Below are 27,469 nucleotides of genomic sequence, written 5' to 3'. Positions count from 1 at the left end.
TTATATCCATTTGTTCCTTTGATTAGAGGTCCCATAGCCGAAAACATTTGGGTAAAATTGATATATTAAGGTTCTGAGAAGTCTTGCAGTAAATAAATTTGTATAATATTTTTTAAGCCACCATTTGATATACCTGTTTTGGGATTATACCTGTGAAGATTTTGGTAGCATTAGTATTCCATGAAGTTCATTCAAAGAATAGGCTTCTTCCCAGGAAAAACTTAGGTAAGTGGAACTTTTATGTGAACGTTACTGTCAAGAGTTTTAGTGATCAGCATGCCAGTAACAACATCCTTGTCCTTGTACCATGGAGCTGCAAACACACATTTATGTAGACATTGGACAAAATTGTCTGGCTGCAGAGCACAATTGCTTGAGACTATGAACCTGGAAGTTAAAATAGCTGAAAATATGGTGCCAATTTCATTACTAAATCATTTTCTTCAGCTTTTCTAAATGCTAGTTTTATTTGCAGGTTTAAGAAGAATCTATCAGTCATTTCTTAACGCATTGAAAATGAGTAGAATGAATTTAGAAAAGAGAAGTTAACCATTCACAAATCAAAATGCATTTTCCTGAGAGTTCAGAAGACTCTCAGGAAGCATGACTGGTGGCCAGTAACCTGGAGGACAAGGAGTCTTGCAGGCAACAGGACATCATTGCATTGGAAAGAGTGTGTGTGTGTGTGTGTGTGTGTGTATACACATACACACACACACACATACACATACTTTGGGTCAGATAAACCTGGTTTTCAGTTCTCAGTTCACTCTTTTAGTCTTAGTTTCCTTATCTCTAGAGTAGGTATAATGTTTGTAGCATAATAGTTATAGTGAGTTCAAGTGTGACAGTGTGTTAAAATGCCTAGCATAGTTGGGAATGCAAGCTGGTACAGCCACTCTGGAAAACAGTATGGAGGTTGCTCAAAAAACTAAAAATAGAACTACCCTATGACCCAGCAATTGCACTAGTAGGCATTTATCCACGGGATACAGGTGTGCTGTTTCAAAGGGACACATGCACCCCAATGTTTATAGCAGCACTATCAACAATAGCCAAAGTATGGAAAGAGCCCAGATGTCCATCGATGGATGAATGGATAAACAAGATGTGGTATATCTATACAGTGGAGTATTACTCGGCAATCAAAAAGAATGAAATCTTGCCATTTGCATCTGCGTGGATGGAACTGGAGGGTATTATGCTAAGTGAAATTAGTCAGAGAAAGACAAATATCATACGACTTCACTCATATGAGGACTTGAAGAGACAAAACAAATGAACATAAGGGAAGGGAAACAAAAATAATATAAAAACAGAGAGAGGGACAAAACATAAGAGATTCATAAATACAGAGAACAAACTGAGGGTTACTGGAGGGGTTGTGGGAGGGGGGATGGGCTAAATGGGTAAGGGGCAGTAAGGAATCTACTCCTGAAATCATTGGTGCACTATATGCTAACTAATTTGGATGTAAATTAAAAAAAAAAAATGCCTAGCATAGTGGTGTAGTGTATGTGCTCAAAAGTGCTAGTTTCTTCTTTCCTTCAAAAGGAAATCCTCTATCATGCTTGTGTTTTCTAAGTGATGTAGGAACAGCAGCAGCAACAATGAGCACTAGGTAATTCTGATCAATGAGTAGGTCCCAGTGGGGGTGGGAGGGGGGGACATCAGAAATTGTGCTGATTAGGCCAAGCCCTGAGGCACTCACTGATGACCAGATACACTCCATTTCCATTATCCCTGGAAGGAGGCTTTCAGTAATCTGAGAGCTATAGAAGGGCAGATTCTGGACATCTTGTAGCATCAGCATCTGCCCCTCAGGAAAACCTTTGTTAATTCACCAGAACACTGATGAGCACAGAGCACTAACTAAGGGTTGGGCACTTTGCCAGGCAGTTGGGACCCACACAGAGATATGGTCTCAGCCTTAGAGGACCCTAGCTCTCCACCCTAGAGCCCAGTGGAAGGAAATAGACATGTAAATACCAAGTGAAATAAGGAGGCAAAGTATGATAAAAGTATTATGAGGAGTAGTTGTGGGGTGGGGCTCAAAGGCAAAGTGGTCAGATGTTCCTGAGGGAGTCAGGAAGGCCTTTAGAGAGAAGATATTCCCTTAAATCTTCTGGTTATAAGTATGGTTATTAATCATTGCATTTAGTTGATAATGGCTTTATAAGTCCAGCATAGAGCAAGGCTGTACATCACCATTTTCAGGGCACAGTTTATGCATGGTCTGCTTTTTCTACTGGATGCTCTTATGAAACAGTATGCAGAGTGTTACACGAATTGTTCAAAAATAGCTGAAGGGCTGTAAGCCTGTGTGCATCAGGTAGGTTCTGCAGCTTACTGAAGATGGCAAGGGTTTCCTTTCAGTACCTGAACTGTTTCCTCCCCCTGACGGTAGACCTGGAGCATTCTGGAAGGGCATGAGAAAATTTCCTAGGGTTACTTTTGGCACCCAGTGTAGGAAGAATCCTGCCTATTTTGATGAAGCTCTCTGGGGCCTGCGATCTATTTGTATCTCAGGAATGGGAGGAATAGTCTGAGTGTGAGAGTTATAGTTTTTTGTTTGGAGGCCCAGTGGAGTTCTGACTGTAGGCCCAAGAGCAGCCCAGGATTCAGAAGTCTTATCAAGAGCAATGAAACCATTAGCTATTAGGTTCCTTTCTGGCCACTTCCCCCAGAGGATACAAGGAGGGTATCTCCCCGTCTCCATCGGATGGAGAGCAGCACTTGAGAATAATAGGTAGCATCTAAACTCCTGGAAATTGGCTGACCTGCTTGTTAGGGAGCCGTATGGTAAAAATTAGGTTGAAATGAGATGCCAAATATGAATGTTCTTTGAAGGATCCAAACCACAATTATTGCTGTTGTGGCTATTAGTTTTGGTAGTTAATAATAATAAAAACAACCCCTTATAACATGGAAGAGATAAAGATGCCTCACAAACCACAAACTAGTTTGTTTGTGATACTGTGGGGCACTCCAGTCATTCTGTGAGGTCTGTGATGCTTAAAATAGAATTGCTGACAACTGGGGTGGGCCTGAGTTCATTACCAGCCGAACTGTTGCAGCTGTATGTCAGCGGACTGGAGTTCAGCTGACTCATCCTGGCTGTCAGAAGAGCGGTGATACTGCTGCTTGCTGGGGAGAGTGGTCCTGATGGTTCTGCAGTATTGCTTTTGTGGTTCATGTAGGGTGAAAGGATTATAGGACTAGGGAGAGAAAAATGGAGGCCTTCTGAAGAGCTTGAGTAGGAGTTTGAAGGGTATTGAAATGAGAAAGAGGAGATGAGGGTGAGGAGGCTAGGCCATGTGCTTTATGGGAAATTTATGGGAAAGAAAACAGCAGGAAGGGGTTGATCAGGTAGTTTCTGGAGCTGGCCAGCAGATTGCACTGTTGACTCTGAACAGTTTGGTTGCTTTGCAGAGCTGCCTTGAGATGAATAGATGAAAAGGAAGGCACTGTGCAGTAGGATGATCATGTGTTGGATGTTTGTAACCAGGAGATGACCAGACAAGACAAAATATAGAGTGAGATGTTCAAAATGAGCTCAACATACTATTATTTATTGGTAGGTAAATGTGTAAATTCTAAGTACTGGTATAAACTGAGAGAATTCTAGAGCCATAGGGTGGCTTGGTCATGTCTGGAAACTTAAAGCCCTAAGGTTTATGTTAAAAACTGTTTTATTAAAGCTAAGTGTTTTCTCTTACCCTGTTATTAAAGATATAATAAAAATGCATTTTATATTGAATGTTAACTTAGGGGCTTTTGCAAATTTTCAATGAATTTGCTTTTTACACTTGATCTTAGCCAAAAGGCCGAGAAGCGATTGAATTTGCTTTTTAGAAAATGTTATAGCTCCTTGTCAGAAATGAATGACCCATATTCGACCCATACTTTATTTCTTTTTTTTTTCCTAGCACGTGGCCTGATCTTATCCCTATTAATGAAACTTCAGTTTTTACATAGAACTATAATTATTTTATTCCTCATTGATATCAAAATAGAGAAACATCTCTTTTGTGCAGTTCAGTCTGAAAACTTTCAGTTCTTTGAATAGCTATTCATTATTTATATTTACTGTATTCTTAACTATTTAAAGTTAACTTCTACAAGAGCAACCCTTTTAGAGCAATAGCAGGAAATGAGTGAGAAAAGGCCTTGATTAGAGTGAAGTTTCTACAGTATTTTGTTCAGTTGGTTCAACCTTGTTATGCCATATTTTGATACATACTAAAAGTAAGATATAATTGGGCAGTATTATCCAAAGTGTGTTTATTAATAGGTGTTGTGAAAAAATTGGTTCCATGAAAATAATTTAGGAAATGCTGGGTTAAAACAACATTTGATCAGATTTCTTTCCTGTAGAACCTCTTAGAGCTTTTGGTTAATGTACACCAATGGGTGCCCTGAAACTCCAAGAAGGAAGAGATAGTATATAACTTTTCCTAGGCAAGGCTTGTCTGGCAGAGCCACCTTACAGACTGACAGTTCACAGAACATACACTGGGAAACCTTGAAACGGAAAATGAGTGCGTTCAGTACTATTTTACGTTTCTTGAAGAGTTACTATATGGCATAAATTGATATATTTATAGCATCACCTTTATCTTTAGTTTTTGCCTTTTCCTTAAAAAGATTTGCCTTTGGAGATAAGCAATTACACAATAAGATTATTAATTCTTTTTTTTTTTAATTTTTTTTTAACGTTTATTTATTTTTGAGACAGAGACAGAGCATGAACGGGGGAGGGGCAGAGAGAGAGGGAGACACAGAATCGGAAGCGATTATTAATTCTTAAGAATTAAAAAACAAATAATTCAGCCAAAGAGTAGTTTCACAGTCCTCACTGAGCTTCTGTAGGAATACACGCTTAAAAAAGAAACTAAGGAAAGACCAACCATTTTAGTATTTTCTCCCACTTTGAGAGCTGTGTGGTAAGTAAACCTTTCTAGTCTGAGATCATAGTCTGGGGCCCACAGGATAGATCTGGGCTGCAGTTAGTTTTTTTGTTTTGTTTTCTTTTCAAAATTTTTTTTAATGTTTTATTTATTTTTGAGACAGAGAGAGAGACAGAGCGTGAGCAGGGGATGGGCAGAGAGACAGTGAGACACAGAATCCAAAGCAGGCTCCGAAGCAGGCTCTGAGCTGTCAGCACAGAGCCTGACGCAGGGCCCAAACCCACGTACCGTGAAATCATGACCTGAGCTGAAGTCAGATGCTTAACCGACTGAGCCACCCTGGTGCCCCTGCAGTTAGTTTTGTTTAGCCTGTCCCAGTGATTTTAACATTTGAATTCATTCTCAACATTTTAAAATCTTGAAGTTTCATGTGAAAATCTGAATTTCTAGCTAAACTTGAAAAATGGAAAAGTCTTACAACACATTCACAAATGATAACTACTTCTCTGCTTCCTTTAAAAGGAATGGTTTACTCTAGTGTGTCATTGCCTGCTTACCAACTGCTGTCCTGGGGACTGGCAAATTTATGCTATACGTCCATCCCTACAGACGTTTGGTTTTGTGTAACTCCTGCTATAAGGACATGGCATGGCTGAAGGGCTAATGGGTGGTGCCTCTTTCTAGAGTGATCTTTGTAAGCAAATGTGGTCTCCAGGAAAGAGTGTTGGAATCAGTGTCGGGCTCATTTAAGGGAATTTTCACCATGTCTGATAAAGCCCCTGTACTTGTCCTCAGGACATTGAGGCTCTTACTGCCCAGAGTATAGCCTATTTGACAACATACTAAAAGAGTTGTTTCACACACACACACACACACACACACACACACAGTGATCCCTATATATGTAATGGTTGTTTTACTGAGAGAAATTTATGATGAATTAGAACAGAGTTGTAATTTCATCCATTCTCAAAAATAATTATTAAAGAAGCAAAGATAATCAAAAAGAAGTTATCTTATTTGTATTTCACCCCTTTGTATAAAATATTGGAGTCACCTTAAAAAGTATGGTATTCAAAAAGTAGAGAAATATCTCTGTATATAAATCAGGACCAGAAAATGTATTCGAAGAGTAAGAAAGATAAAATATGAATATCAGGCCCTGAGGGCTGAGAATTAACTTAGAAGGTGGAGAACATGCCTTGTGTGAGAGTGGGCTTATATTTCAGAGATAATCCAGGGTGAATGGAACTTGCCAGTGCAAAACAGTACCTCAGTATTACTTTTTGCTTAGTGTGTAGAATGTGCTGATGTTGAGCACTCTCAACAATAGCCAAATTATGGAAAGAGCCTAAATGTCCATCAACTGATGAATGGATAAAGAAGTTGTGGTTTATATACACAGTGGAGTACTACGTGGCAATGAGAAAGAATGAAATATGGTCCTTTGTAGCAACATGGATGGAACTGGAGAGTGTTATGCTAAGTGAAATAAGCTATACAGAGAAAGACAGATACCATATGTTTTCGCTCTTATGTGGATCCTGAGAAACTTAACAGAAACCCATGGGAGAGGGGAAGGAAAAAAAAAAAAAAGAAGTTAGAGTGGGAGAGAGCCAAAGCATAAGAGACTCTTAAAAACTGAGAACAGGGGCGCCTGGTGGCGCAGTCGGTTAAGCGTCCGACTTCAGCCAGGTCATGATCTTGCGGTCCGTGAGTTCGAGCCCCGCGTCGGGCTCTGGGCTGATGGCTCGGAGCCTGGAGCCTGTTTCCAATTCTGTGTCTCCCTCTTTCTCTGCCCCTCCCCCGTTCATGCTCTGTCTCTCTCTGTCCCAATAAATAAAAAACAAAAAAAAAACCTGAGGGTTGATGGGGAGTGGGGGGGGGGGGGGTGGGTGATGGGTATTGAGGAAGGCACCTTTTGGGATGAGCACTGGGTGTTGTATGGAAACCAATTTGACAATAAACTTCATATATTGAAAAAAAAAAAAGAATATGCTGATGTTGGCCTATGTTGACATTTCTCTGATTCTGTATGGGTGGGAGCTCTGAGGAGCTGTTTTCTGGTGGCAGCTGGGAAAAGCAGGTTTTGTGAATACGATTTAATCATTACTGTCCTCGAGTCTTCTTCCTGTACTTTTACCTAATCTATAATACAAGAATAGGCTAAGGGAATGGGTTATGTGTGATGTACTGAGATGAGGGTGCGGCGGGAGAGGAGGCAGTAATGACGGCTCTCAGCAGGAAGGTTTGAGATCTTCTGCAGAGTTCTTTTCAGCAGCAGTAACGTACAGCTATTAGAGAAGGCTGCATTTTCTGTACTTCTGATTAAATGAAACCAGAACACCATGGATACTACAAGGGAATTGTTTTCATTTGTGAAACAAAGTGACCCACAATTAAATTCAGTTATCATAGAGTGATTGGAGTTGCCTTACCAGGTCCTGAAGCTGCCCTCAATTTATCAGGGATGAAACTGGAAGAAGAGAAGACTGTGCAGAAAAAGATATGTCTTCCTTTTTTGTTATTGGTGATACTAGGATCTTTGTTTTTATAATGTAAATAAATTATGTTTTTAATTAAAAATTAATAATGAGTCCTCATGAAGGGATTTAAAAGGGGTGCTTTATGGTATTTGTGAATCTCCCTTTGTGGTAAATGTCAAGGGAACGGTAATTCAGTCACACAGACCAGCAAATGTTATGAGGAAAAACTAGATTTTTCTTTTTCACATGATAAAGGTGGGACAAATGCTTCAATGTTAACAGAATTGCAAACAGGTCCCTGTTTTCAGGGTCTAGGGAAGAAATGGAGATTTTACTGCTTCTGGATAACTGATGAAGGCAACAAGGTCGTAAAAAGCAAAAAGTTAGGTGGGGGTGAATTTTGTAGCTGTCATAAGGAATGTATGGACTGTTTCTAACTGAGCAGTGCCAGTTTTGGAGTTGACTCAAGGTGTTTTGAAAGCGTAATTGACAGGTTTACTACCTTTCAAATGAGAGTACTTCTAGATATGTAAGTCAGGCCACATAAGAAATCATCTTATGCGTTTTTTTGCATTAAGTGTTGACAGTTAAGCAATGGGGAAGATGAAGAATTGTGTTGATACTAAGGAAATGAAAATTCAGCTGTTTAGTTTCCTATCCTAATCTGTGAGGGTAAAGAAGAGGTGTGTTCCATAATGACAGACCCGGTTCTCTGCTTCTACAGACCTAGACCATTTCCCAGAGCACCTGGCTGGCTGAGTGGCTCCTTGATTCTCAGGCAGTGCCGACGCTCACCTTTTGATGTGGGAGGGTTTTTTTGGTTTTTTGTTTGTTTGTTTGTTTGTTTGTTTGTTTGTTTTAAGCTCTTCTTCGGTGATTGAGTTAGGGATTGAAACAAATATGTTTTAAGGTTAAGATTCTGATGAAATACTTTATTTTTTGTAGGCAGGAAGTCAGAGTACCAGTGAAGAGATATTACCAAATAGAAAGACGTATGTTCATAAAGATTTCTTTTTCTACTCTTTGAAAAGTTACTTCAGTTTCTAAAGGCTCACCTTTATTTACCCAAACTTGTTTAAGAAAATCAGATAAATCAAAAATAGGTAACACTGTGTGCTTCAGTATTTGATACTGCTGTTAATTCCATGCTAACTTGATGGGTTAAACCACATTTCTTCTGTTTGGGTTAAACCACATTTCTGAAGGATAAATGTTTCAAGCTTAAGGGTTGATAAAAATTTAAAAGCCAGACATATAGATAATTTTTAGAAAATATTCCTAATGTTCCTGTTCCCTTTCTTTAGGTGAGCTCTTAAAAAGCTAAGTGCTAAACTGTGACAGGTTGTAAACAGTCTATCATGTGTTAAAATGGATCTGATTTAGAACGCAGAGTCTGTCTCTGAAAGACTGCCTTTTCTCAAAACCACAGGTCGTTTCTGAAGGTTTATGTCTAGAGTGTTGAGTATAGTATCTGTAAGTAGATTCCCCAAGAGTTCTGTTGAAAGGCACTTAATGCAGATTACATAAATTAATAACTGGATTTTGTTTGGGTTATGTATGTTGTAAAATGCACAAATCAGTGGGGTTGTCTTTAGTCACCTTATTCTCATTTGGGGTTGATGGAAATGAAGTAAGGACCAAGTAAACGACTTTTTTTCAGGTGCAAATTCGACCATGGAACCTAAGTGACAGTGACTTTGTAATGGATGGTTCTCAGCCTTTGGACCCCAGAAAAACTATCTTTGTTGGGGGAGTTCCACGACCCCTTCGAGCTGGTGAGTGGAAATAGTAACACCACAACAACAAAACCACCAACAACAAAATCCCCAATATGTATGTAGTCTTCAATATTTTCTAGGTTTCCGATCGACTATACACAGTCTCCAAAAGAAGTTTCACTGAGCTGACTGACTCTTTCAGGATTAAACATTTTCTCCCCAGATGGTTTATTTTCTTATGGTACAAGAGTGAATTTCATTAAACTGTTATTTTGACAGGATGAATTCTATTTAGTGCTATCATATTCAACCACATATTTTTAAAATAATAACAATACATTTGTCAGTATGCGTTCTTATGCGAGTCAGCATTGTTATGTGTGACAGAAAAAGCAGTGACCCCATCAGAAATCTGTCCACCACAGCTGTGTACCCCTCAGTGACAAGCCAAACTGCTGCTTTGCTAGAAATTGTGTCCCTGGGAATCGAACTGGGAATCTTCCTAAGTGAAACAGGTTCCTATTTTTTCTTATGCACTTTGAAAAATGAGTTATGTATTTGAGCGTTTTTATTATGACTTTTTAAAAGCTTCCCCGTTTTTTTCTTTTTTAAGTTCTTTTCCAATGATGAAATAATTGTGCCTGCTGAAATCAGATAGATCATAATTGACTGGGGCATTTGAAGTGATGCTGAGCTAATGAGTTCAATATTTAAGTCCAAAGACAGATCTAATCAGTTGGGGATCAGTGTTCTACCAGTAAAATACAATAAAATTATTTGTTAGAACGGAGTTTTTAAAGTGCTTAAAATAATTGAGTTTGCTTTTCAAAAATGAAATGACAAGATAACGTTACCATTGCCATAGCAGTTGCAAAAAAAAAGTGCAGTGTGATCTCTGTTATTTGGAAGCAAGCAGACATAGCTCTACCTGAAAAAAAAAAAAAAGAAGAAGAAGAAAAAGAGAAAAAGCAGTGACCATTAAAATCAAGTTGTGAAAAAAGAATTATAAAATGTACCTACAGCTATTTGTCTCTGACTTTGATAACTTCTTAATTCTAAATGTCAACATTTCTAACACATTTATTCAAATCTCAACTTCAGTCTGCTCCTCAAAGCTTTCTGTAGACCCATATAAAGACATATCCATAATTCCATTTTGAAAGACATTAAAACACATTAATTATGACTGTGAAGGTTGTAACTTTACAGTTTTTCAGAAAGCCAAATATCTTTAGGTCTTGTTCTCACTCTAGTGGAAAAGTGTGCCGAGGGTAAGAAAGCAAAGCGGCAGAGATGTCTCGCCTTGATCCACTGTTAGAGGATAAAGTCCAGGATGCGCTAACTGGGATGTGGACAGCATTATGAGATGAGGGCAAATGCAGCTCTTTGTTTCTAAACTTCTTGTGCTTTAAAAAAAAAAAAAATGTGGGTGGGGGCATGGAATATTCCTGTCTTTTTCTAACTGGTGTTATGTTTGGGAGTGGAAAGGGAGAAGAATCCCCTTTGACAGTCTTTTACTTGTATAGGTGTTCTTAAAGAATAGATATTCATTGCTAGCGTTCTAGTTATTCTTTTTTTGCAGCTAACTACAAGCACAAATTAGTTTTAATATTCTAGCCCCTCTCCTTTTGTAGATGGGGATCTGAAAAAATAAATTCTGAAAGAAAAAGTCCCACGTTTATAAAAATAACAGAACTGGCTTTAACCTTTTATGTCTGTTTTTAAGTCACAGACACAATAGTGTATAAGCTAAATTCCTTTTTTTATTATTCACCATTTTCATTATTATTCACAAGATGCTGCAAGTCCTAGGACTAGATAAGAATTATATTTAGTTGTTTAGTCAGAAATGGGATTTTATGTTCCCTGCCCTACGTGCTGTAAGTCTTGAGGTACTCTTTCTTTTTTGAGCTAAGCTAAATTTTTTGTTGTAAAATTGGTTTTTTTTTGCAGTCTTGTGGATAATGTCTGCATTCACTTGATCTAATGAAAATGTTCCCCTATGTCAACACCTCCCATAAGAGTAGCTAGTTTCTAGATGGCTAAGCAATCTGTATTAGCATCTTAGAATTTTACTGTCTATCTAAGACTTTGAGATTGGAATCTATGTCATCTAAACAAAAAGAATTAACATCTGCAGCTTTTATCCACATGCATAGAATTGGGTTTCTTTGAAACACACTGAGCTTTGTGGACTGGTGTGTGCCTTGGAATAGAGGACTATTTTTAAAGGAATTCATTTTGACTTTGCTAGGCAGTCTTGAGTTGAATACAATGCAGTTCACTTGAACAATAAACATTTATTGAGCATCCACGTGTTACTGGCACAGAGCAAGTATGTGTCATGCCAAACTGAATGAACATCCCACTGTCGTGTTAAATAGGTCATCGTCTACAGAGAGTCAAAGATTTCAGAAAAGAAGAAAACAAGAAATGTATTAATAGAAGTATCCAGAAGTAATTGGATACTAAATTGTGCTTTTTAACACACTGGATCTCAAATTTGGTTTTTAAGTATTTTAGGACATTTATTATTACTTCTAAGGGAGTATTGTGGTCATAGAATTCTGAAAAGTCTTAAAGCTATCTCAGGCACTATATACAAGGTGATCCTGGACTAGACATAGTTGATAGTATTCAACACGTGAGATTTTTAGGTATCCAGATTGATTTTCACCTTACCTGGGGCCAAAAATTGTCCTTTAATATGTTATAATGGATAAAATGTAATAACAACAGTTATTCCTTTGAATTTTGTGAGGCTTTTTCTCTTTGATATCTTACCATTGTAAGACAGGGACTATTATTCCTAATAAGTTATTCTAAATAAAGTCCTTATCCTACCAAACAGAAACACACAAACCCTCCTAAAGAATTAAGGCAACCTGTTTTAAGCAGTATTGCCCTGGCTGAGTATCAGTAGATCCTTCCAGTCTTTTTGATAAGCCTTCCTTTTTAAATTTCATGTTGGGAGGGGGAAAAAATCATAGGTCTAGAAAATTTAACCCTGAAAATGGGAAAATATCCATGGAAAATCTAGATGAGTTTACCCAGTTAGATTGCTTGGTTGGTGGTTGCTCTAGGTTAAATAATACACATTCCTACTCTCTTTGTCCCTCCCTTCCATCCCCCTTGTCAGTGACAGTGGCAAGCCAAAGACGGTTTGCCTTAAGTCTCTTGGTGTTTCTCAGGTCTTGTTCTCCTTCCACTCCCCACCACTTCCCACCCCCATCCTTGGAAAGGCTATAGGTAGACTCGCCATGCCGTCATGTGGCTACGGTCTGCATATTCTTCAGAGTCAGTGCCAGGAAAGGGGTGGTCTGTCTGGTTCTCTACCTGCTTCCACCTGAAAGTACAAGAGCATGTTACCAGTCTTCATTCAAGTAATGTGAACAGCACATCTTCCTGAATCTCAACACAGAAATAGCCCTGTTGTATATCCCTGTGGCATTAGGACCTATTTTCCTCTGAGAGGAAATAAGTGCCAGGCTTGGGGATTATGAATAGGCCATCAGAAAAAGGTGGAGGATGAAGCTTCTGGTCCCTGTACACACCCCCAGTTTAGAAGCATGAGTTTATGACCCCAGATTCTTGGCTTAGATATCTAATATGAAGATTGCCTCGGTGATCAAGCTTTGGGACCCATCCCCTTCTAACTTTAATAAGGCTTGGAACACCCTCAGACTTCCTCTGTCATTAGGGACATGTGAGCTGATCTTCCACATCATGACTTCCTTCTGACAGTTTATCTGATCAGGTCCTGCAGAACAGATCAATCTTGAGAGATTGCTCACGTGAGTCCCTGGAGCCTGCCAATTATTCATCATCTTTGGGTCTCCTGTCTTTCCTATTGTTCTGATAATTCTTTCCTGTCTTTTTCTCCTCTACTAATATTCTGTAATGGACCCTGAAGTTCCCTTCTCCATCTCCCCCCACCCCGCCCCCACCCCCACCCCACCACCTGTACTGTGAGGATGACTTTTCTGGGAGGAAAACAAAACAATACAAAAAATTTGAGGTAAATACTCAGTGACATATGACATACATTTAGCGAGCATCCTGAATTTTTCTAAGAGCACTTATTTTAGACATTCTGTACAAACATTCTGGTAGTTCACATGTATTAGGAATCACATCCTGATTTGTGATTTAGGAAATAGTATTGGAACCATATCCTTTTTTGTTGTTATTGTTCTGTGAAGTGGTAAAGCCAGGTTTCTCAGTGGGAACAAGTCCCAAGTTCAGTATGAGTTGTCCCAGATAAACCCCAGATTTGGCACACTGACTTGATTAATTGGATTGCCTTTAGGGTTGAGGATTTTCTAATGCTAGTCGTTCTCCCCCTCAAACCCTTACCCACAGCTGGTGTCAAACATTGCCATATCATTGGCAGGTTGAATAACATTAGCGTACAGCCAAAGTAAGACTGGGAGGAACTGGTGCTTCTGGAGCAGAAACCAGGCCAAGTTAATATTAAGCAAAGATTTATGAGTAGAGAGAAAAACACCCCCTGGGCAAAACTAAACATTAGAGCACCACTCTGTGCTCAGCAGTGTGTTCAGAGCTCTCATGTATGTTTAATCGTCATGATAACGTTGTAAGTGGTGGACTTTTCATTTTAGAGATAAGGCAGCAGAGTTCAAAGGGGGGTGATTGGCCAAGGCCACAGTAAGTAGAAATGCCACGATTTAAACTCAGATCTCCAGACTTCCAAGTTTGGAGCTCTTTGTACAGAAGGAAGCTGCTTTATCAAGCTGAGATCTGAGATGTTGTCTCAGTAACAGTATTAACAGTCAGCTGGATACCAGTCTGATTTAATCAAGTTTGGTGCTCCGACTTAGTTGGTTGTTCATACACTTATTTGAAAATATTCTTAGTGGAAGTTTATGAGCATATTTTCACCATTTAAAATGTGTGAACTGCCTTGCTAACCAATTCGGCTATGGTAGAAAACCTAGACAGTCCAGCTTCTAGTTGAATCTTGCTTTCTTTCAGAAGTCCAGATCTCTTTGTCATCCCGAGGTGCCTTATGCCTCTTTCCTGTTTGCTTTGTACTTATTTCCACAAAGAAGAAATGTGGCTTCTAGATTCACAGTTTAGAATCTGGAAAGATGAATGTGTTGATATTTCCCTGGGGGATTCTCATTCCCGCTCTACCCCATTTGGTTCTCATAGTATCTCAGACTCAGACATTGCCTATGGCTGGCTTTGAAATCTAGTTAAATGATAGGAACAGGACCCTGGTGTGGGGTAGGATGAGGGAGTCATCATGATTTTCTCTCTGGTGAGCTAAAGTCCCTTTCAGATCTCTGTGAAGATTCAGAAGCAAATCCAAGAACAGGGGTGCCTGGGTGGCTCAGTCAGTTAAGCGTCTTACTTCGGCTCAGGTCATGATCTCACGGTTTGTGAGTTCGAGCCCCGCATCAGGTTCTGTGCTCACAGCTCAGAGCCTGGAGCCTGCTTTGGATTCTGTCTGTCTGTCTGTCTGTCTCTCTCTCTCTCTCTCTCTCTCTCTGCCCCTCCCCTGCTCACACTCTGTCTCTCTCTCTCACAAATAAATAAACATTAAAAAAAAAATCCAAGGAACCATAAGTGGGGTTTAGATTCAATTTCAGAGGCATAGTCTCCACAACCCAGAGGAATTCTTAGATTTCTGTATGGTACACACAACTGCAATATTCTTGTTTCCCTCTCCGGCTGTGACATAGTGAAGTTCATCTCAAGAGCCAATCTATAGATCAGAGTCATAGTAGTTTTGTTGTTACCATTCCTGAGATGACTTGAATTGTCAGGAGCACAAAGTGTCTCATCGAAAGTACAAAATGCCATTGGATATGGCTACCAGACCTGCTGATTCCCCACCCCTGTGGTGACCAGACAGATCCTGTGAATACTGTTTGGATAGGAAGGGAAAAATAAAAAGTCGTCTGAAGATTCCTGCCTTCCACATGGACTCTGGATGCCTGCTGTCACTTCCATCTGTCTGAATTCCAACCTCCACGTCTATTCCCTGCTCTGGTAGCCTCATCTTCCTCAGGTCAAATGTTAGGAATGTGCCTGGGAGCTGCACTGTCTGCCTTCTACAGAGGATGGTTTAGAATGAGGATTCGTTGTCATGGGCTTAGTAGAGTTGGCTGCATTTTTCCAATAAGACACATCCTTCATCAAAACTACATTTCATGAGCAGGGTTGAGATCACAAGATATAGATAACCCCATGAAGGTTTTAGTTGACTTCTGCCAGATCCTGCTTTTCTTCTGTTTTTCTCTCTTCTTCCTAAGTAGTCAGAGTGGTAGTCCTCCTCATGGCTCAGCTTCACCCACATCAGAAGGGAATTTATATTAACTTTCCTGTGTTAACTGGTGATACTCCTTTTAAAGAATCCTTTAATACCTAGTCTCTTGGGGTGCCTGGGTGGCTCAGTCAGTTAAGCCCTTGACTCTTGATTTCGGCTCAGGTCATGATCTTGCAGTCATGGGATTGAGCCCCATGTCATGCTTTGCACTAACAGTGCAGAGCCTGCTTAAGATTCTCTCTCTCCCTCTCTCTCTGTCCCTCCCTTTTCCTTGCTTGCTTGTGCACATGTGCATGTGCTTCCTCTCTCTCTCTCTCAAAATAAACATTTATAAATAAACAAACAAATAAATAAATAAAAGCTAGTCTCTAAACATAGTTTTAAATTTTGACGTCTGTAGGTGAATTTTATGTTCTATATAAAAAAATGTTTTAGATTAGAAATTTATAGGACTTAAGAAAGTCTTGTTCTGTGTTTCTGTTAGTCACCTGTGTAGTGGATGAATTAAATTGGTCTCTCTCTTTTTTATAATGCTGTTTTTACCAAGCATGGCTACTTTTCTCAATAATTAGAAACTCTGTTTAGTACTTAAATGACACCAATCTGGTGTTAGAACCCAGCATGAGTTTAGCCTGCAGCAAGTGTGCTTGTAGTGAAGAGTAGCTGACTGAGTAAAGGATTAAATATAAACAGCAGTTGTTTGACTGTTATTTACTTTTCTTCAAGGGTGATCACAGTATTAGACCTTCTGTAGTTAAAACAGAGATTAGGGTAGAAAGAGGGATGGGAAATCTTCAAACTCTTTCCCAAAACAACTCTTTAGTCACCTTGATTTCTTGTAGCTTCTCAACAAGTTGTCCTTCACTTGAGTGAGATTTCATTGCCTTAAACGTCTGCCAATTTTGGTGGCCAAGAAAATGAGTGTATAAAAGTGTACAAGTAGAAAGGATTTATTTATAATTAGCTTTCATAAAAGAATGAGTGAGGGTTTTTGCTTTATATCAAAAGTACTTGACTGCCAGCAATATCAGTCACGACCTAATCTTTGGCATGTGAAGATGATTTTCCAGCAGCTAGATTCAACAAGTAATAAAATGTTCGTGCTGTGGAACCACCTTCTCTGATGTCCGAGGATCCCTAAAATTCCTTTGGAGACCAATGCGCTGTAAAAGAGCCTATGGGTATAGTAACTCTTCTCCTTAGCTGGGGCTTCAAGCTTTCAGGCAGTATACCTTCTCTCTAAATGAGTGCTTTCATGAGTCCTTTCTAAGGGTGGAAGACAAGTGGCATTCAGTTCCTTGCGGACATTCTTCTCCTGGCTGTTCACCAGGCTGAGGGAGTGCTTGCTCTCTTATTCCATTCCAGGGGAAGCTAGGTCTTTGGAAAATTAGCGTTTAATTTCCACTTCCTGAGGTTGCTTATTTTATTAAGCCCCTTGACCAATAAGGGAAATTGATTCATGACTGCACTTAATTATTTCTACCTCAGTGTCTTAGTCTCTGTTCCTGAAGTAACATTAGCCATGTGAGGAGGTCCTCAAGCCATCAGAGGTTTTTGGGCTGAAGTGTGTGGACTTACTGAACTCTGATATTCAGGGTATGTGCGTGATTCTTCTTGCATTGCTTGAATGAATGTGATTCCTGGATCCTGCCCCACGACTGCAATCACAGTCTACTTGGGCTCTAATCAGCATGTTCTTTGGTTGATATGACTCAGTAATTCTGATCATAATGGGATAATTGGGATAGCTTTTGGTTCTGTCTTTAATAGCACTTATTCTTGGGCTTAGTGATTGCCTGCTTATTTGCTCACCTTCTGAAAATTCCAAAATCTGTTGGTTGCAGATCATTCTTCTTAAGAACGGTACTTAGAAAACAATCACCAGCATTATGGAGAGAAAACTTGAAAAAGTTCAGTAGAAAGACAGCCTTTCTGTCATGGCAGCATACCTTTTCTTACCAGTTCAGCGGTCTCATACTTCAGGAACCAGTAGTGCCTGGCTTTCCCTCTGTAGAAGTCTGGTGGGGTTCTTACGCTATTCGACTCTCCAGCCCTTGTAGCTGCTACAGAGTTCCTCCTGTACCTCAGGGGGTTGTGTTGCTTTCCTTCCCCCCAAACACTGATTCCTGTAGAAGTCTGTTATGTGATGTGATGGTCTTTGCGCACTGGCTATGACCCAGGCCATCATCCACCTACCCTGTCTTCTCCTTTCTAAATACCCTATCTAGGCGTTTGAGGAAAGTGGGTTCTTGGGTCGTTCCCCAGGGGTAGGGATAAGTCTTTTGGACTTAAATCATATGAGTAGCCTGAAAGGAATGTTCATACGTGGAGGAAGTGCCATCCAGTATCAAGTAAACAGTTACCTTCAGGAAATTTGGATCCAGGTAAGTAACTGCTACATGTCTCTCCTTGACATGATGAGGATAATTTTAGAATATCAGACCTTTGGAATGGTCCAATTTTCAAATGCCTTCTGTATAGGTGTTTTGTAAATATACCAATATAAAGGTATATTTAGAAGAAATGTGGCAAGGAGTGCAGACCAGACCTCTGGATTCATAGCAGAGTACGGGAAGGGTATGTTTTTACTGCCTTTAAGGCAGCTTAGTGTTTCCTGATACATTGTAAGTGCTCAATAAATGTTCATTGTTGCTATTATAATTATTACTATTATTATTATTTACAATTCAGTGTGAGAGGCTAGTGTGGAGATTTCTCAATTGGGATAGAATATACTAAAAAAATATTTAATTGTAGAGATTTACCTTAAGGTTATAAATATATTGCCTTTAATTAAAGAGAGGAGTTAATTCTTTCTATAGCTTAATCTTAATATAGCAGTGTGACTTTAGTAATTGCTTTTAGTCTTAGAGATCAGTAAATAGGGCTGTTTAGAATTAACTTGGTAGGGCATCATTTGAAATGCTTTGCCTACCCAGGGCCCATTCCAGTGGACTAAACAGAAAGTGGAACAGGAGGATTGCTGATAGATGATTCCTTTTATACTTTTGCTGAAGTTCCGATTATGTAAATTTGTGTGTGTGTGTGTTGTGTGAATTCGTAATTTTTTTTTCATTTTATTTGTAAATATGAGGATCTCCCCTGCCTGAGTTTGTTAAGACTGATGTGGACACTCTTCATGATACTTAACATGGGTTTTCCTTTTATTAATTATACTGCATGACCCTTAAACAGTTCCTCCTTCTCCTGGGCAAAAGTGCCTTCTAAACATTCATACCAAATTGTGTTTATTTTCTTGCAGTTGAATTGGCAATGATCATGGACCGTTTGTATGGTGGTGTCTGCTATGCTGGCATCGATACGGACCCAGAGCTCAAGTACCCCAAAGGTGCTGGCCGCGTGGCGTTCTCCAATCAGCAGAGTTACATTGCAGCCATCAGCGCTCGCTTTGTGCAGCTCCAACACAATGACATTGACAAACGGGTAAGCAACTGCTTAGGCTATAATTGCTAGGGGGAAGAAATGCAGTTTGTTTTCTGGGCCCCTGGGGAGAAAAGCACCTTGTGATCAAAAGTGAGCAACTCTGCCCTCCGTGGTATGAGTCCACGAGTCCCTCCCTCTAGACTGCCTGAAAAAGAGAGTACCCATGAAATTTAGGGCGTTAATGAACCTTCTGCCTCACCCATCCCCAGGGTGATGTTACGCTTATGAAAATAACCCTGCAGAATTTAGCATACCAAACTGGTACTGTTCAAAAGATGATGCCAACGGTGCGTTAACAAAGGTTGCGAGCTAGTGCTCTCAAATAAGTTTGGACTAACGTTTAATGTTAATGTTCAGGAGTGTACATAAAATTTTGAAATTCTGATTTCTCTTAAAATTGCAAGATCACACATGATAGCAATCATTGGAACAAAATAGCTGCTACCCCTTCCAGTCCCCTCTCCAACTCCCTGTAGTCCTGCTGGTATGGTATATGCATATGCATTACCTGCCCTTTTGCACCATGGTGTTACCTGCCTGGCCATTAGGCAGGTACCTCTGATGTAACCTCTGATTTGCTACCTCTGGTGTAAAGAGGGGACACGCAATAGAGTTGTAGGGGGTTGGTGTGCTCAGTTGGTTTTGTGGACAGACGTAGGTTTAAATCCCTTAGATCCCAGCTCTGCCACTCTTTGGAGGTTTGGGGGAATAGAAGGTAGCAGGAGATCATCTGACACCTGTATTAATGAAGGAATAGAGCAAGTAGACTAGTTCAAGTCTTGAACACCTCCCTGTGCAATTGTACTGTGGCTGTTAACAGCTTCCAGCAAAGGATGTTCTTGGGGCATACGTTGGACTGGAATAAATTAAAGTAGTATAAATATATCCTACTATGAAGTTCCACCTGTACTCTCTATGGTCAACTTTTGACTAATTTTGTGTAGCAAACTTAAATTTCTTGGAAGGTGGAAGTTTCAGTTGGTGATGGATTTTTAAATTTTCAGCAAGTTATATTTTTATTAAGACGTTTACCTGATCAAATTAGAAAAGCCAGTGCCTAAAATAATTAGTTGCTACATTACTGGGCTCCTGAAAAGTAAGTAGTGGTGGTTTGTTTGTTTTTGTAATTAAACTAAATAAAAGAACTCTTTTTTCAGAATTTTGAAATTCTTTGAATTAATGGAGACTCCTAGTGTGATAAAGATCCAACTCCATTCCTAGCTTTCAGGCACCCACAGCTTTCTGAGCTTCCCGTTTTATAGCAGTAATCCCCCTCAGACTGTCAGCTCCACGAAGATAGGCTGTCGGTGTCTGTCTGTCTCTCTGCTCCATTTCCGGTGCTTACCCATTGCTTGATGTACAGCTACGGTAGTAGGTGCTCGATAAACCTTTATTAAATTGACGAATGGCTATACTTGGAGGATTTTCTTAAGTACTGCTGCTGGTGCCAGTGAACCTGCTTGTGCCTGTACTTTTGTGAGTCTGAAAACACCAGATTCTATTACATTTAGACTGCTATTGCACCTGTCACTGGTGACCCCAGGCAATAAACTTAACCTGAAGAGCCTTAGATTCTCATCTGTATGCTTTTCCCCCTGTGAAGCCAGAACTAGTGACTAGACAGGAGGTAGGTACTAGAAAAGATAAAGAAGCCTCCATTTCCCAGGGTGCCTGGGTGGCTCAGTCGGTTAAGTATCTGACTTCGGCTCAGGTCATGATCTTACAACTCATGAGTCTGAGCCTTGCGTCGGCCTCTGTGCTGACAGCTCAGAGCCTGGAGCCTACTTCAAATTCTGTGTCTCCTCTCTCTCTCCCCCCCCCCCCCCCCCCCCCCGCTCATGCCCTGTCTCTCTCTCTCAAAAATAATAAATATTAAAATAAAAATTAAAAGAGAAAAGAAGCCTCCATTCCCAATGCTTCTATCTTCCCTTTGCCCCCAGGCTAACCTCTAACCTACTCCTTACCAGAGGGAAGTACACTTGCCCCCAGAAACATGGCAATCTCCGAGCCTCTTTTAAAATCACAGTAAATTCAGATACTGTTTGTTCTATTGACAGCCCCTTCCCCTTCTTCTGCTATACTCAGCCCTTTAGCACGTCTTCCCACAAGACATAGAACCAGGCTAAAAGAGAAGTGGCTTTGCTTTTGTGAGCATGATGATGGGCCATGCTTATGAGAATACATGAAACTCCCGAGGACTTGAGAAAGCCATTGACTATTTTCTTCCCACTGCATTTGAGTTATCCGTACCTTCCATATCGTAAAGTAGTCCTTGATAACCATTTAGAGTAGCAGTTAATTGTAATGGGAAGAGTGTGGAGTTTGGAGCTAGAATAGATTTCAATACTTTTAAATTTCTGCTGCACTAGTCACTGATGACTCCAAGTAAGTTACTTAGTGCCAGGAGCCTTGGGCCCTCATCTGTAACTCCCTCCTGGGGATGGTCTGAAGACTAAATGGGATTTGAGGATTGAACATCAGCCAGAGCTGTATGACATTTGGATAGATATTTAGTAACTAGCACTTGATGGTTAACAGTATTCATCTTGCTACAAATGCACTCAATACTGATGTTGTTAAAATCATGTAGCTTGAATTTTATCAGTTGCTCTGCTGAAGATGTAACGAAAAGACCACTGGTTAGTGTAAAGAGCACTGGCTGGGTTTATGTCTGGTCTCGTTCCCAGGGGGCTATGTGGTTGTGGCCACATTACTTAAATGCTGAGCTTTGGTGTGTAAGGCAGTAGTAACAGCCCTGTGAGAAGCCCAGAAGAGAGAGTGGACAGAAAGCAATATATACAATGTAACACATCATACATATGTACGGTGGGACTGCTGCTGTGGTCATAAGAATGCCACCTCCATCCACATCCTGTCAGTTCCTTCAGTGCCGCGGGATGAGAGTCATCTAAGTGAGAAAATTGCAAGTCATTCAAAGTGGCCCAGTCCCTCTTCTCTGGCTCCTGGCTCCTGGCTCCCTCTTCACGCCCTTTGTTTGCTTTGACCAATATGGAGACCATTTTCTTTATCTTAGAGACGTAAGCCAGCTTCCGTGCTGAGATAGGTTCCTTTTTCACTGTTCTGTGAACATTCCAATTCCCTTCCCCCAAATTGTTACTCTGTCCTCTTGTTTCCTTCTTACTTTGAACGTAGCCAACAATACCTTATTTTTTTTTGACTCTGGCATTTTGAGCCTCTGTTAACTGCACCCTTCTTAGATGCTTTTTAAAGTTCATCCCTAGTTTTATTTTTCTTTATCTTTCTCTTAAAGCTTAAGTTTGAGCTTTCCAGAGATCTCCCATTATATATAACTACATCGGTATTTCCTTAGGTAATGCTCTTTTTATTTCTCAGTGGCTCTGTTCTTCATTGTCTGCAGAAAATTTATTAGGCACAACCTTCTTTCCTGAATAACCCCTGTAGGTTTTTGGCAATAGCTAAGGTTTTGAAATTTGCTGTCCTAAAAGTCAGGAGAATGTATCTTCCTGTGCCCATAATCCCTTTTCCTTGATATTGCAAATTCCAAAATGCTATAGCCTTATTCTCCTTCTTTCTTACATTAGCCTAGAGTTGCCTTTAAACCAAGACTTGACTATCTTAAATAGCATCAACCTTTATTACCTTTCTGGTCACAGGAACTTCATTTGCTGTCGGTATCATTATGAATGCAGATATAATGCCATCAACGAATTAAAAAAAAAATCAACCTATAGATAACATTTTTTAATGTTTATTTACTTATTTACTTTTTAATTTGTTAAACGTTTATTTATTTTTGAGACAGAGAGACAGAGCATGAATGGGGGAGGGGCAGAGAGAGAGGGAGACACAGAATCAGAAGCAGGCCCCAGGCTCTGAGCCATCAGCCCAGAGCCCGATGCGGGGCTTGACCTCACGGACCGCGAGATCGTGACCTGAGGCGAAGTCAGACGCTCAACCCATTGAACCACCCAGGTGCCCCAATGTTTATTTATTTTGAGAGAGGGGGAGAACAAGCAGGGGAGGGACAGAGAGAGGGGAGGAGAGGGAATCCCAAGCAGGCTCCATGCTGTCAGCGCAGAGCCCGACATAGGGCTCAATCTCATGAATCGTGAGATCACAACCTGAGCTGAAATCAAGAGTCAGACGCTTAACCGTCTGAGCCACCAAAGTGCCCCTATAGATAGCATTTTAAGGACCGCTTGCTTGCTGTTTGCAGGCTCTAACCCCTTCATTTTGGGGCCCGTGTGGAGAGTGGGAGAGGGCCGCCTGCAGAGCAGCAGTGCCAGCAACTTGGAAAGTTCTGGGACTGAGGTGTGCTCGCAGGTTGCACCTTCCCTAGGTAAACTGTGGGAGGCACACGAAGAAGAATTTGGTGAATTTCCTTTACCTCTTTTGTATCCAGCCAACTTTTCTCAAAAAAGACCTCTCTTTTGAGAATTTAACCATTTATGTATCTATTGTTGTTGTTGTTATTGCTGCACTTTGGCTAAGTTTTTAGATGGAGTGGCTCATGGGGAAAATACAACCTTTATAGATTTGATTTCTTCTCACAGTCTTAGTGACCTTTTGGCTTGCTTATCGTAAAATAAAATATGTCAGTATGCAACATCTGTGGGATCTGTCAGTCCTGTACTTTGGCACTTTTCTCCCTCTCCCGTCGTTTCTCTCACCCAGAATGCCCTCCCTTTTTAAGGAAGAGGTGGCGGTTTGGGGTTTTGTTTTGGTAGCAGTTTTACGTAGATATAATTCACATGCCATACAAATCACCAATTTAAATTGTACAGTGAGGTGCACCTGGGTGGCTTAGTCAGTTGAGCCTCTGACTTCAGCTCTAGTCGTGTCCTTGCGGTTTATGGGTTGGAGCCCCACTTCAGGCTCTGCACTGGTGATGCGGAGCCTGCTCGGGATTTTCTCTCTCTCCCACTCTCTCTCTCTGCCTTTTCCCTGCTTGCGTGCTCTCGCTCTCTCTCTCTCTCTCTCTCTCTCTCTCAAAACTGAAAAAAAAAAAGACTTTTTAAAATAAAATGTATAGTTAAATAATTTGTAGCATGTTTACATAGTTGTGCAGCCATCACCACAGTAAGATTTAGAACACAGGAAGAGGTATTGAACCGAACAGCCTTCAAGCCCGCAGTACGAGGATCAATTGCACAGTAACCCCCAGTGGGGAAGGGGGCAGAGACACTGTATGTATCCTATTTATTTATTATATGGAGGGGATCCTCCTTATTTAGCCTATACTCTGTGAAGTCACAGGAACGAGATAGCCCGGCTGTTGAGGCAAACTTGTGACCCAGGCTGCAGCTATAATCAGAGTCCTCCAAGAATATGTGACTTACTGAGTTGGCTGGTAAATCTGCGTTTCAACAAACTTCTTGCCATGGTATGGCTGGCAGTGGGAGGACTCAGAGAGGTGGAAGGGTCTGCTAATGGTGCTCCCTTACAGAGCTGCCAGGATCTTGACTGCAGCCTGTGCCCAGAGGTCTGAATGGGAATGCTTGGCACACGGGTGGCACTCAGTGAGTGTGTAGGATAAATCGGGATGATATATGGGAGAACAAGGACTGGAAGCGACCATGGAAGGCTGTCAAGCGTACTGGATGAGTCACTCTCATCTCTCACCTGGACATCTAGGGGAGCTTCCCCACTGTCTCCCCACTTTGCGTAGCCAGTCTTCAGTTCATTCTTTACATAAAAACCAGAGTGATTATTTGTTTACTTACTGTATATATATGTATTTTTAAATAGGCTCCACATCCAACGTGGGGCTCGAACTCATGACCCTGAGATCAAGAGTCTCATGTTCTACTGACTGAGCCAACAGCCTCTTTTAAACTCGTAGTGTGAATCATGTCTTCCCTTCCTTTAAACCCCTTGGTTATGTTCTATTGCCATTGGGATAAAGGTCAAAATCCTTAATTCCTATTGCCTACATGACCCTTTATGCACTACATACTTCTTTTGCCTTAGCGCTCTCTTCCTTGTCTTGAGCCAGTCAAGGCCTTTAAGGTCATTTATACATACTTTTTTTTTCTCCCTGCCTAATACCCACTTTTCCTTCGGGTCTCAGCTGAATTGTAATATTTTTAGGAATCTTTTCTTCAGTGGAGCTTACATCTCTTTGTAAGCTCATTGTTTGATCATTGTCATGATACCGTCTACCATTCCTTTGTGGCCTTAAATACCTCTGTGATGAAATATTGTTTCATTTAATGTCCTTCTATCCTATTAAACTGTACAACTCATGAGGGCAATGACTGTGTGTCTTTCATGTTAGCTACTTAATACTTGACACATAGTGGACACACATTAATTAATTGTTTTTAGATGAATGAATAAGTTGTTGAATGAATGTCACCTGAGAGGTAGCCCAGGTAGGAAGTCCTTAGACAGCAACCTTTGGCATATCCAGCTACCCACAAAAGGGCACTTTTGCGTGGCTTTCTTTTCCTACTTCATTAAGAACACTCACTTGTATAATAAATTTATATTTTGACATTAAAGCTGGACTTAACCTTAGACGTGATGTGGTCCAACCCCTTTACTTTGCAACAAAGGAGAATCTAAGAGAGGCTTGGAGACTCTCAACATACCTGTCCGTTAAGGGCAGAGGTGCCTCTGCTCATGGGGGTCCCTCCCTGAACCTTGCTGCCCACCCAGGGTCTAATGTCTCTTCATACCCATTTCTTCCATGAAGTCCTTTTTCCACAGACCTTAGACTCGGAACCCCTCAGTTACATCACAGGTCCTTTTGTGGGTTTTATATATGTTTCAATAGTTCATGTAACTTCCCAGGTGAACATATTTTACACAGTACAGAGCGCATCTGGAGTTCATTATCAAGATTTTCTAATATATCTGTGAGCCATTTTTAAAACATTTTTAGATGTTTATTTTACTTTTGAGACAGAGAAAGAGAGGAAGTGCACACGCGTGAGCAGGGAAGGGGCAGAGAGAGAAGGAGACACAGAATCTGAAGCAGGCTCCAGGCTCTGAGCTGTCAGCACAGAGCCTGATGTGGGGCTTGAACTCATGGATCATGACCTGAGCCGAAGTTGGACGCTTTTTAATGTTAGCAAAATGAGCTGGAAAATGTTCTGTGCCTTTTTGCAGTTCTTTGGTTTTGCTTTTCACTTTTATGTTGTCTTCATATGATACCTTTTTCAAGTGAGCAGGAACCAGGGCAGCTGCACTGGATTATAGCATTTGGTAGAGATGTTTGGCATTTTAAATGTCATCATGACCCTTACTATGGGAACATTATTATTATAAATGACACAAGGGGTGAGGAAAATCTAAATGGGCATTAAGGAGGGCACTTTTCAGAATGAGCACTGGGTGCCATATGTAAGAGATTTATCGCTGGGTTCTACTCCTACAGCCAAGATAACGCTGTATATTAACCAACTTGAATTTAAATTTTTAAAAAGGAAAAAATAAAATACACAAATAGATACAAAAATAAAAATAATTTTAAATGACACAAATATAATTTTATGCCTTAGTTTTTACTTCTAATGAAACATTGTTAGTATCTTGAAATAAATCCTTTAAAGGTTAGGGGTCCCTGGGTGGTTCAGTCAGTTAAGCGTCCAACTCTTAATTTCGGCTCAGGTCGTGTTCTCACAGTTCGTGGGTTCAGGCCCCATGTCAGGCTCTTCGCTGACAGTATGGAACCTGCTTGGGACTGTCTCTTTCTCCCTCTCTCTCTGCCCCTCCCCCACTTGTGCACCTGCTCTCTCTCTTTCCTCTCTCTCTCTCAAATAAATAAACATTAAAAAAAATTTTAAATTTTAAATGTAAACCTTTAAAGGTTACATTATGCATATGCTATGGATAATATTCACCAGTTATCAGCCAGTTGGTAATTTGTCCCTGTGTTGACAATATTAAAGTTATGTGATGCCCAGCACAGCAGTTCTTGTTGTCTCTGCCTTGGCACACAGGCATGTGACGCCCTCTCCCGGGTAACAGGTCCCCTGGAGCACTAATAGAGTGGGGCATTTATGGTGTACGACCATCAGCACCTTAGAGGGGTAAACCCCATGCCCAGCCCTGTCCTTGCCACCCAGAGAACCATGGCGATAGTAAAAAAGTGTTGTGGCTTGGCAATTGTAAGGTCAGAGTCTATACTCCTAGCTCCTCTCCCAGTCACCACGTGACTTTGGGCAATTTACCACCTTGTAGAAGCTTGATTTTATTGATTTTATTTTCCAGTGGTAGTAAGAACACCAGCCTGTCTTACAGTTTATCATGCAGTTAAACAGTGTCAGATGAAAGAAGCACTTTGGAAAGTTGTTTGGTGGCACTGATGTTGATTTGTATCATTACTGAACCTGGCCTATTCAAATTGTGTGGCTGCCTAATCATACGTCCAAGGCTAATTCTTGACTCTCTCTCTCTCTTTTATTTTTTTATTTTTAAAGCACCTACTTCGTTCCACTAAGAATCTTTAATATAGAGACAGTGAAATAGTTGAAGTTGACACTAAAAAAAAAAAAATTAGCTGCCAATCTGCCAACACGTTGGTTGGATATTAGTCAAGACACACATAGAGTCTCTTAAGTCCCTTTTATAGATGTAAACATCTAAATGCATTTTCCATGTAAAGGATTTAAGGTTTTTTTTTTTCTT

The 27,469-nt window shown here is 40.5% G+C and overlaps 1 protein-coding gene across 11 annotated transcripts in view; it reads left to right on the top strand.

The window, feature by feature from the left end:
• The window catches only part of CPEB3 (cytoplasmic polyadenylation element binding protein 3), a 197,144-nt gene that overhangs the window by 147,748 nt on the left and 21,927 nt on the right, over positions 1 to 27,469 (top strand). For all 11 annotated transcript variants that reach the window (XM_043596981.1, XM_043596972.1, XM_043596983.1 and 8 more), the window contains 2 exons: positions 9,057 to 9,171; positions 18,672 to 18,853. In XM_043596981.1, coding sequence (XP_043452916.1) covers positions 9,057 to 9,171; positions 18,672 to 18,853 — 297 coding nt within the window. The remainder of the gene's footprint in view (positions 1 to 9,056; positions 9,172 to 18,671; positions 18,854 to 27,469) is intronic.

The sequence above is a fragment of the Prionailurus bengalensis genome, chromosome D2 (assembly GCF_016509475.1).
Source record: "Prionailurus bengalensis isolate Pbe53 chromosome D2, Fcat_Pben_1.1_paternal_pri, whole genome shotgun sequence".
NCBI classification, from domain to species: Eukaryota; Metazoa; Chordata; class Mammalia; order Carnivora; family Felidae; genus Prionailurus; species Prionailurus bengalensis.
The sequence above is the reverse complement of the archived record's forward strand: the minus strand, read 5'-3'. Positions and strand labels throughout refer to the sequence as shown.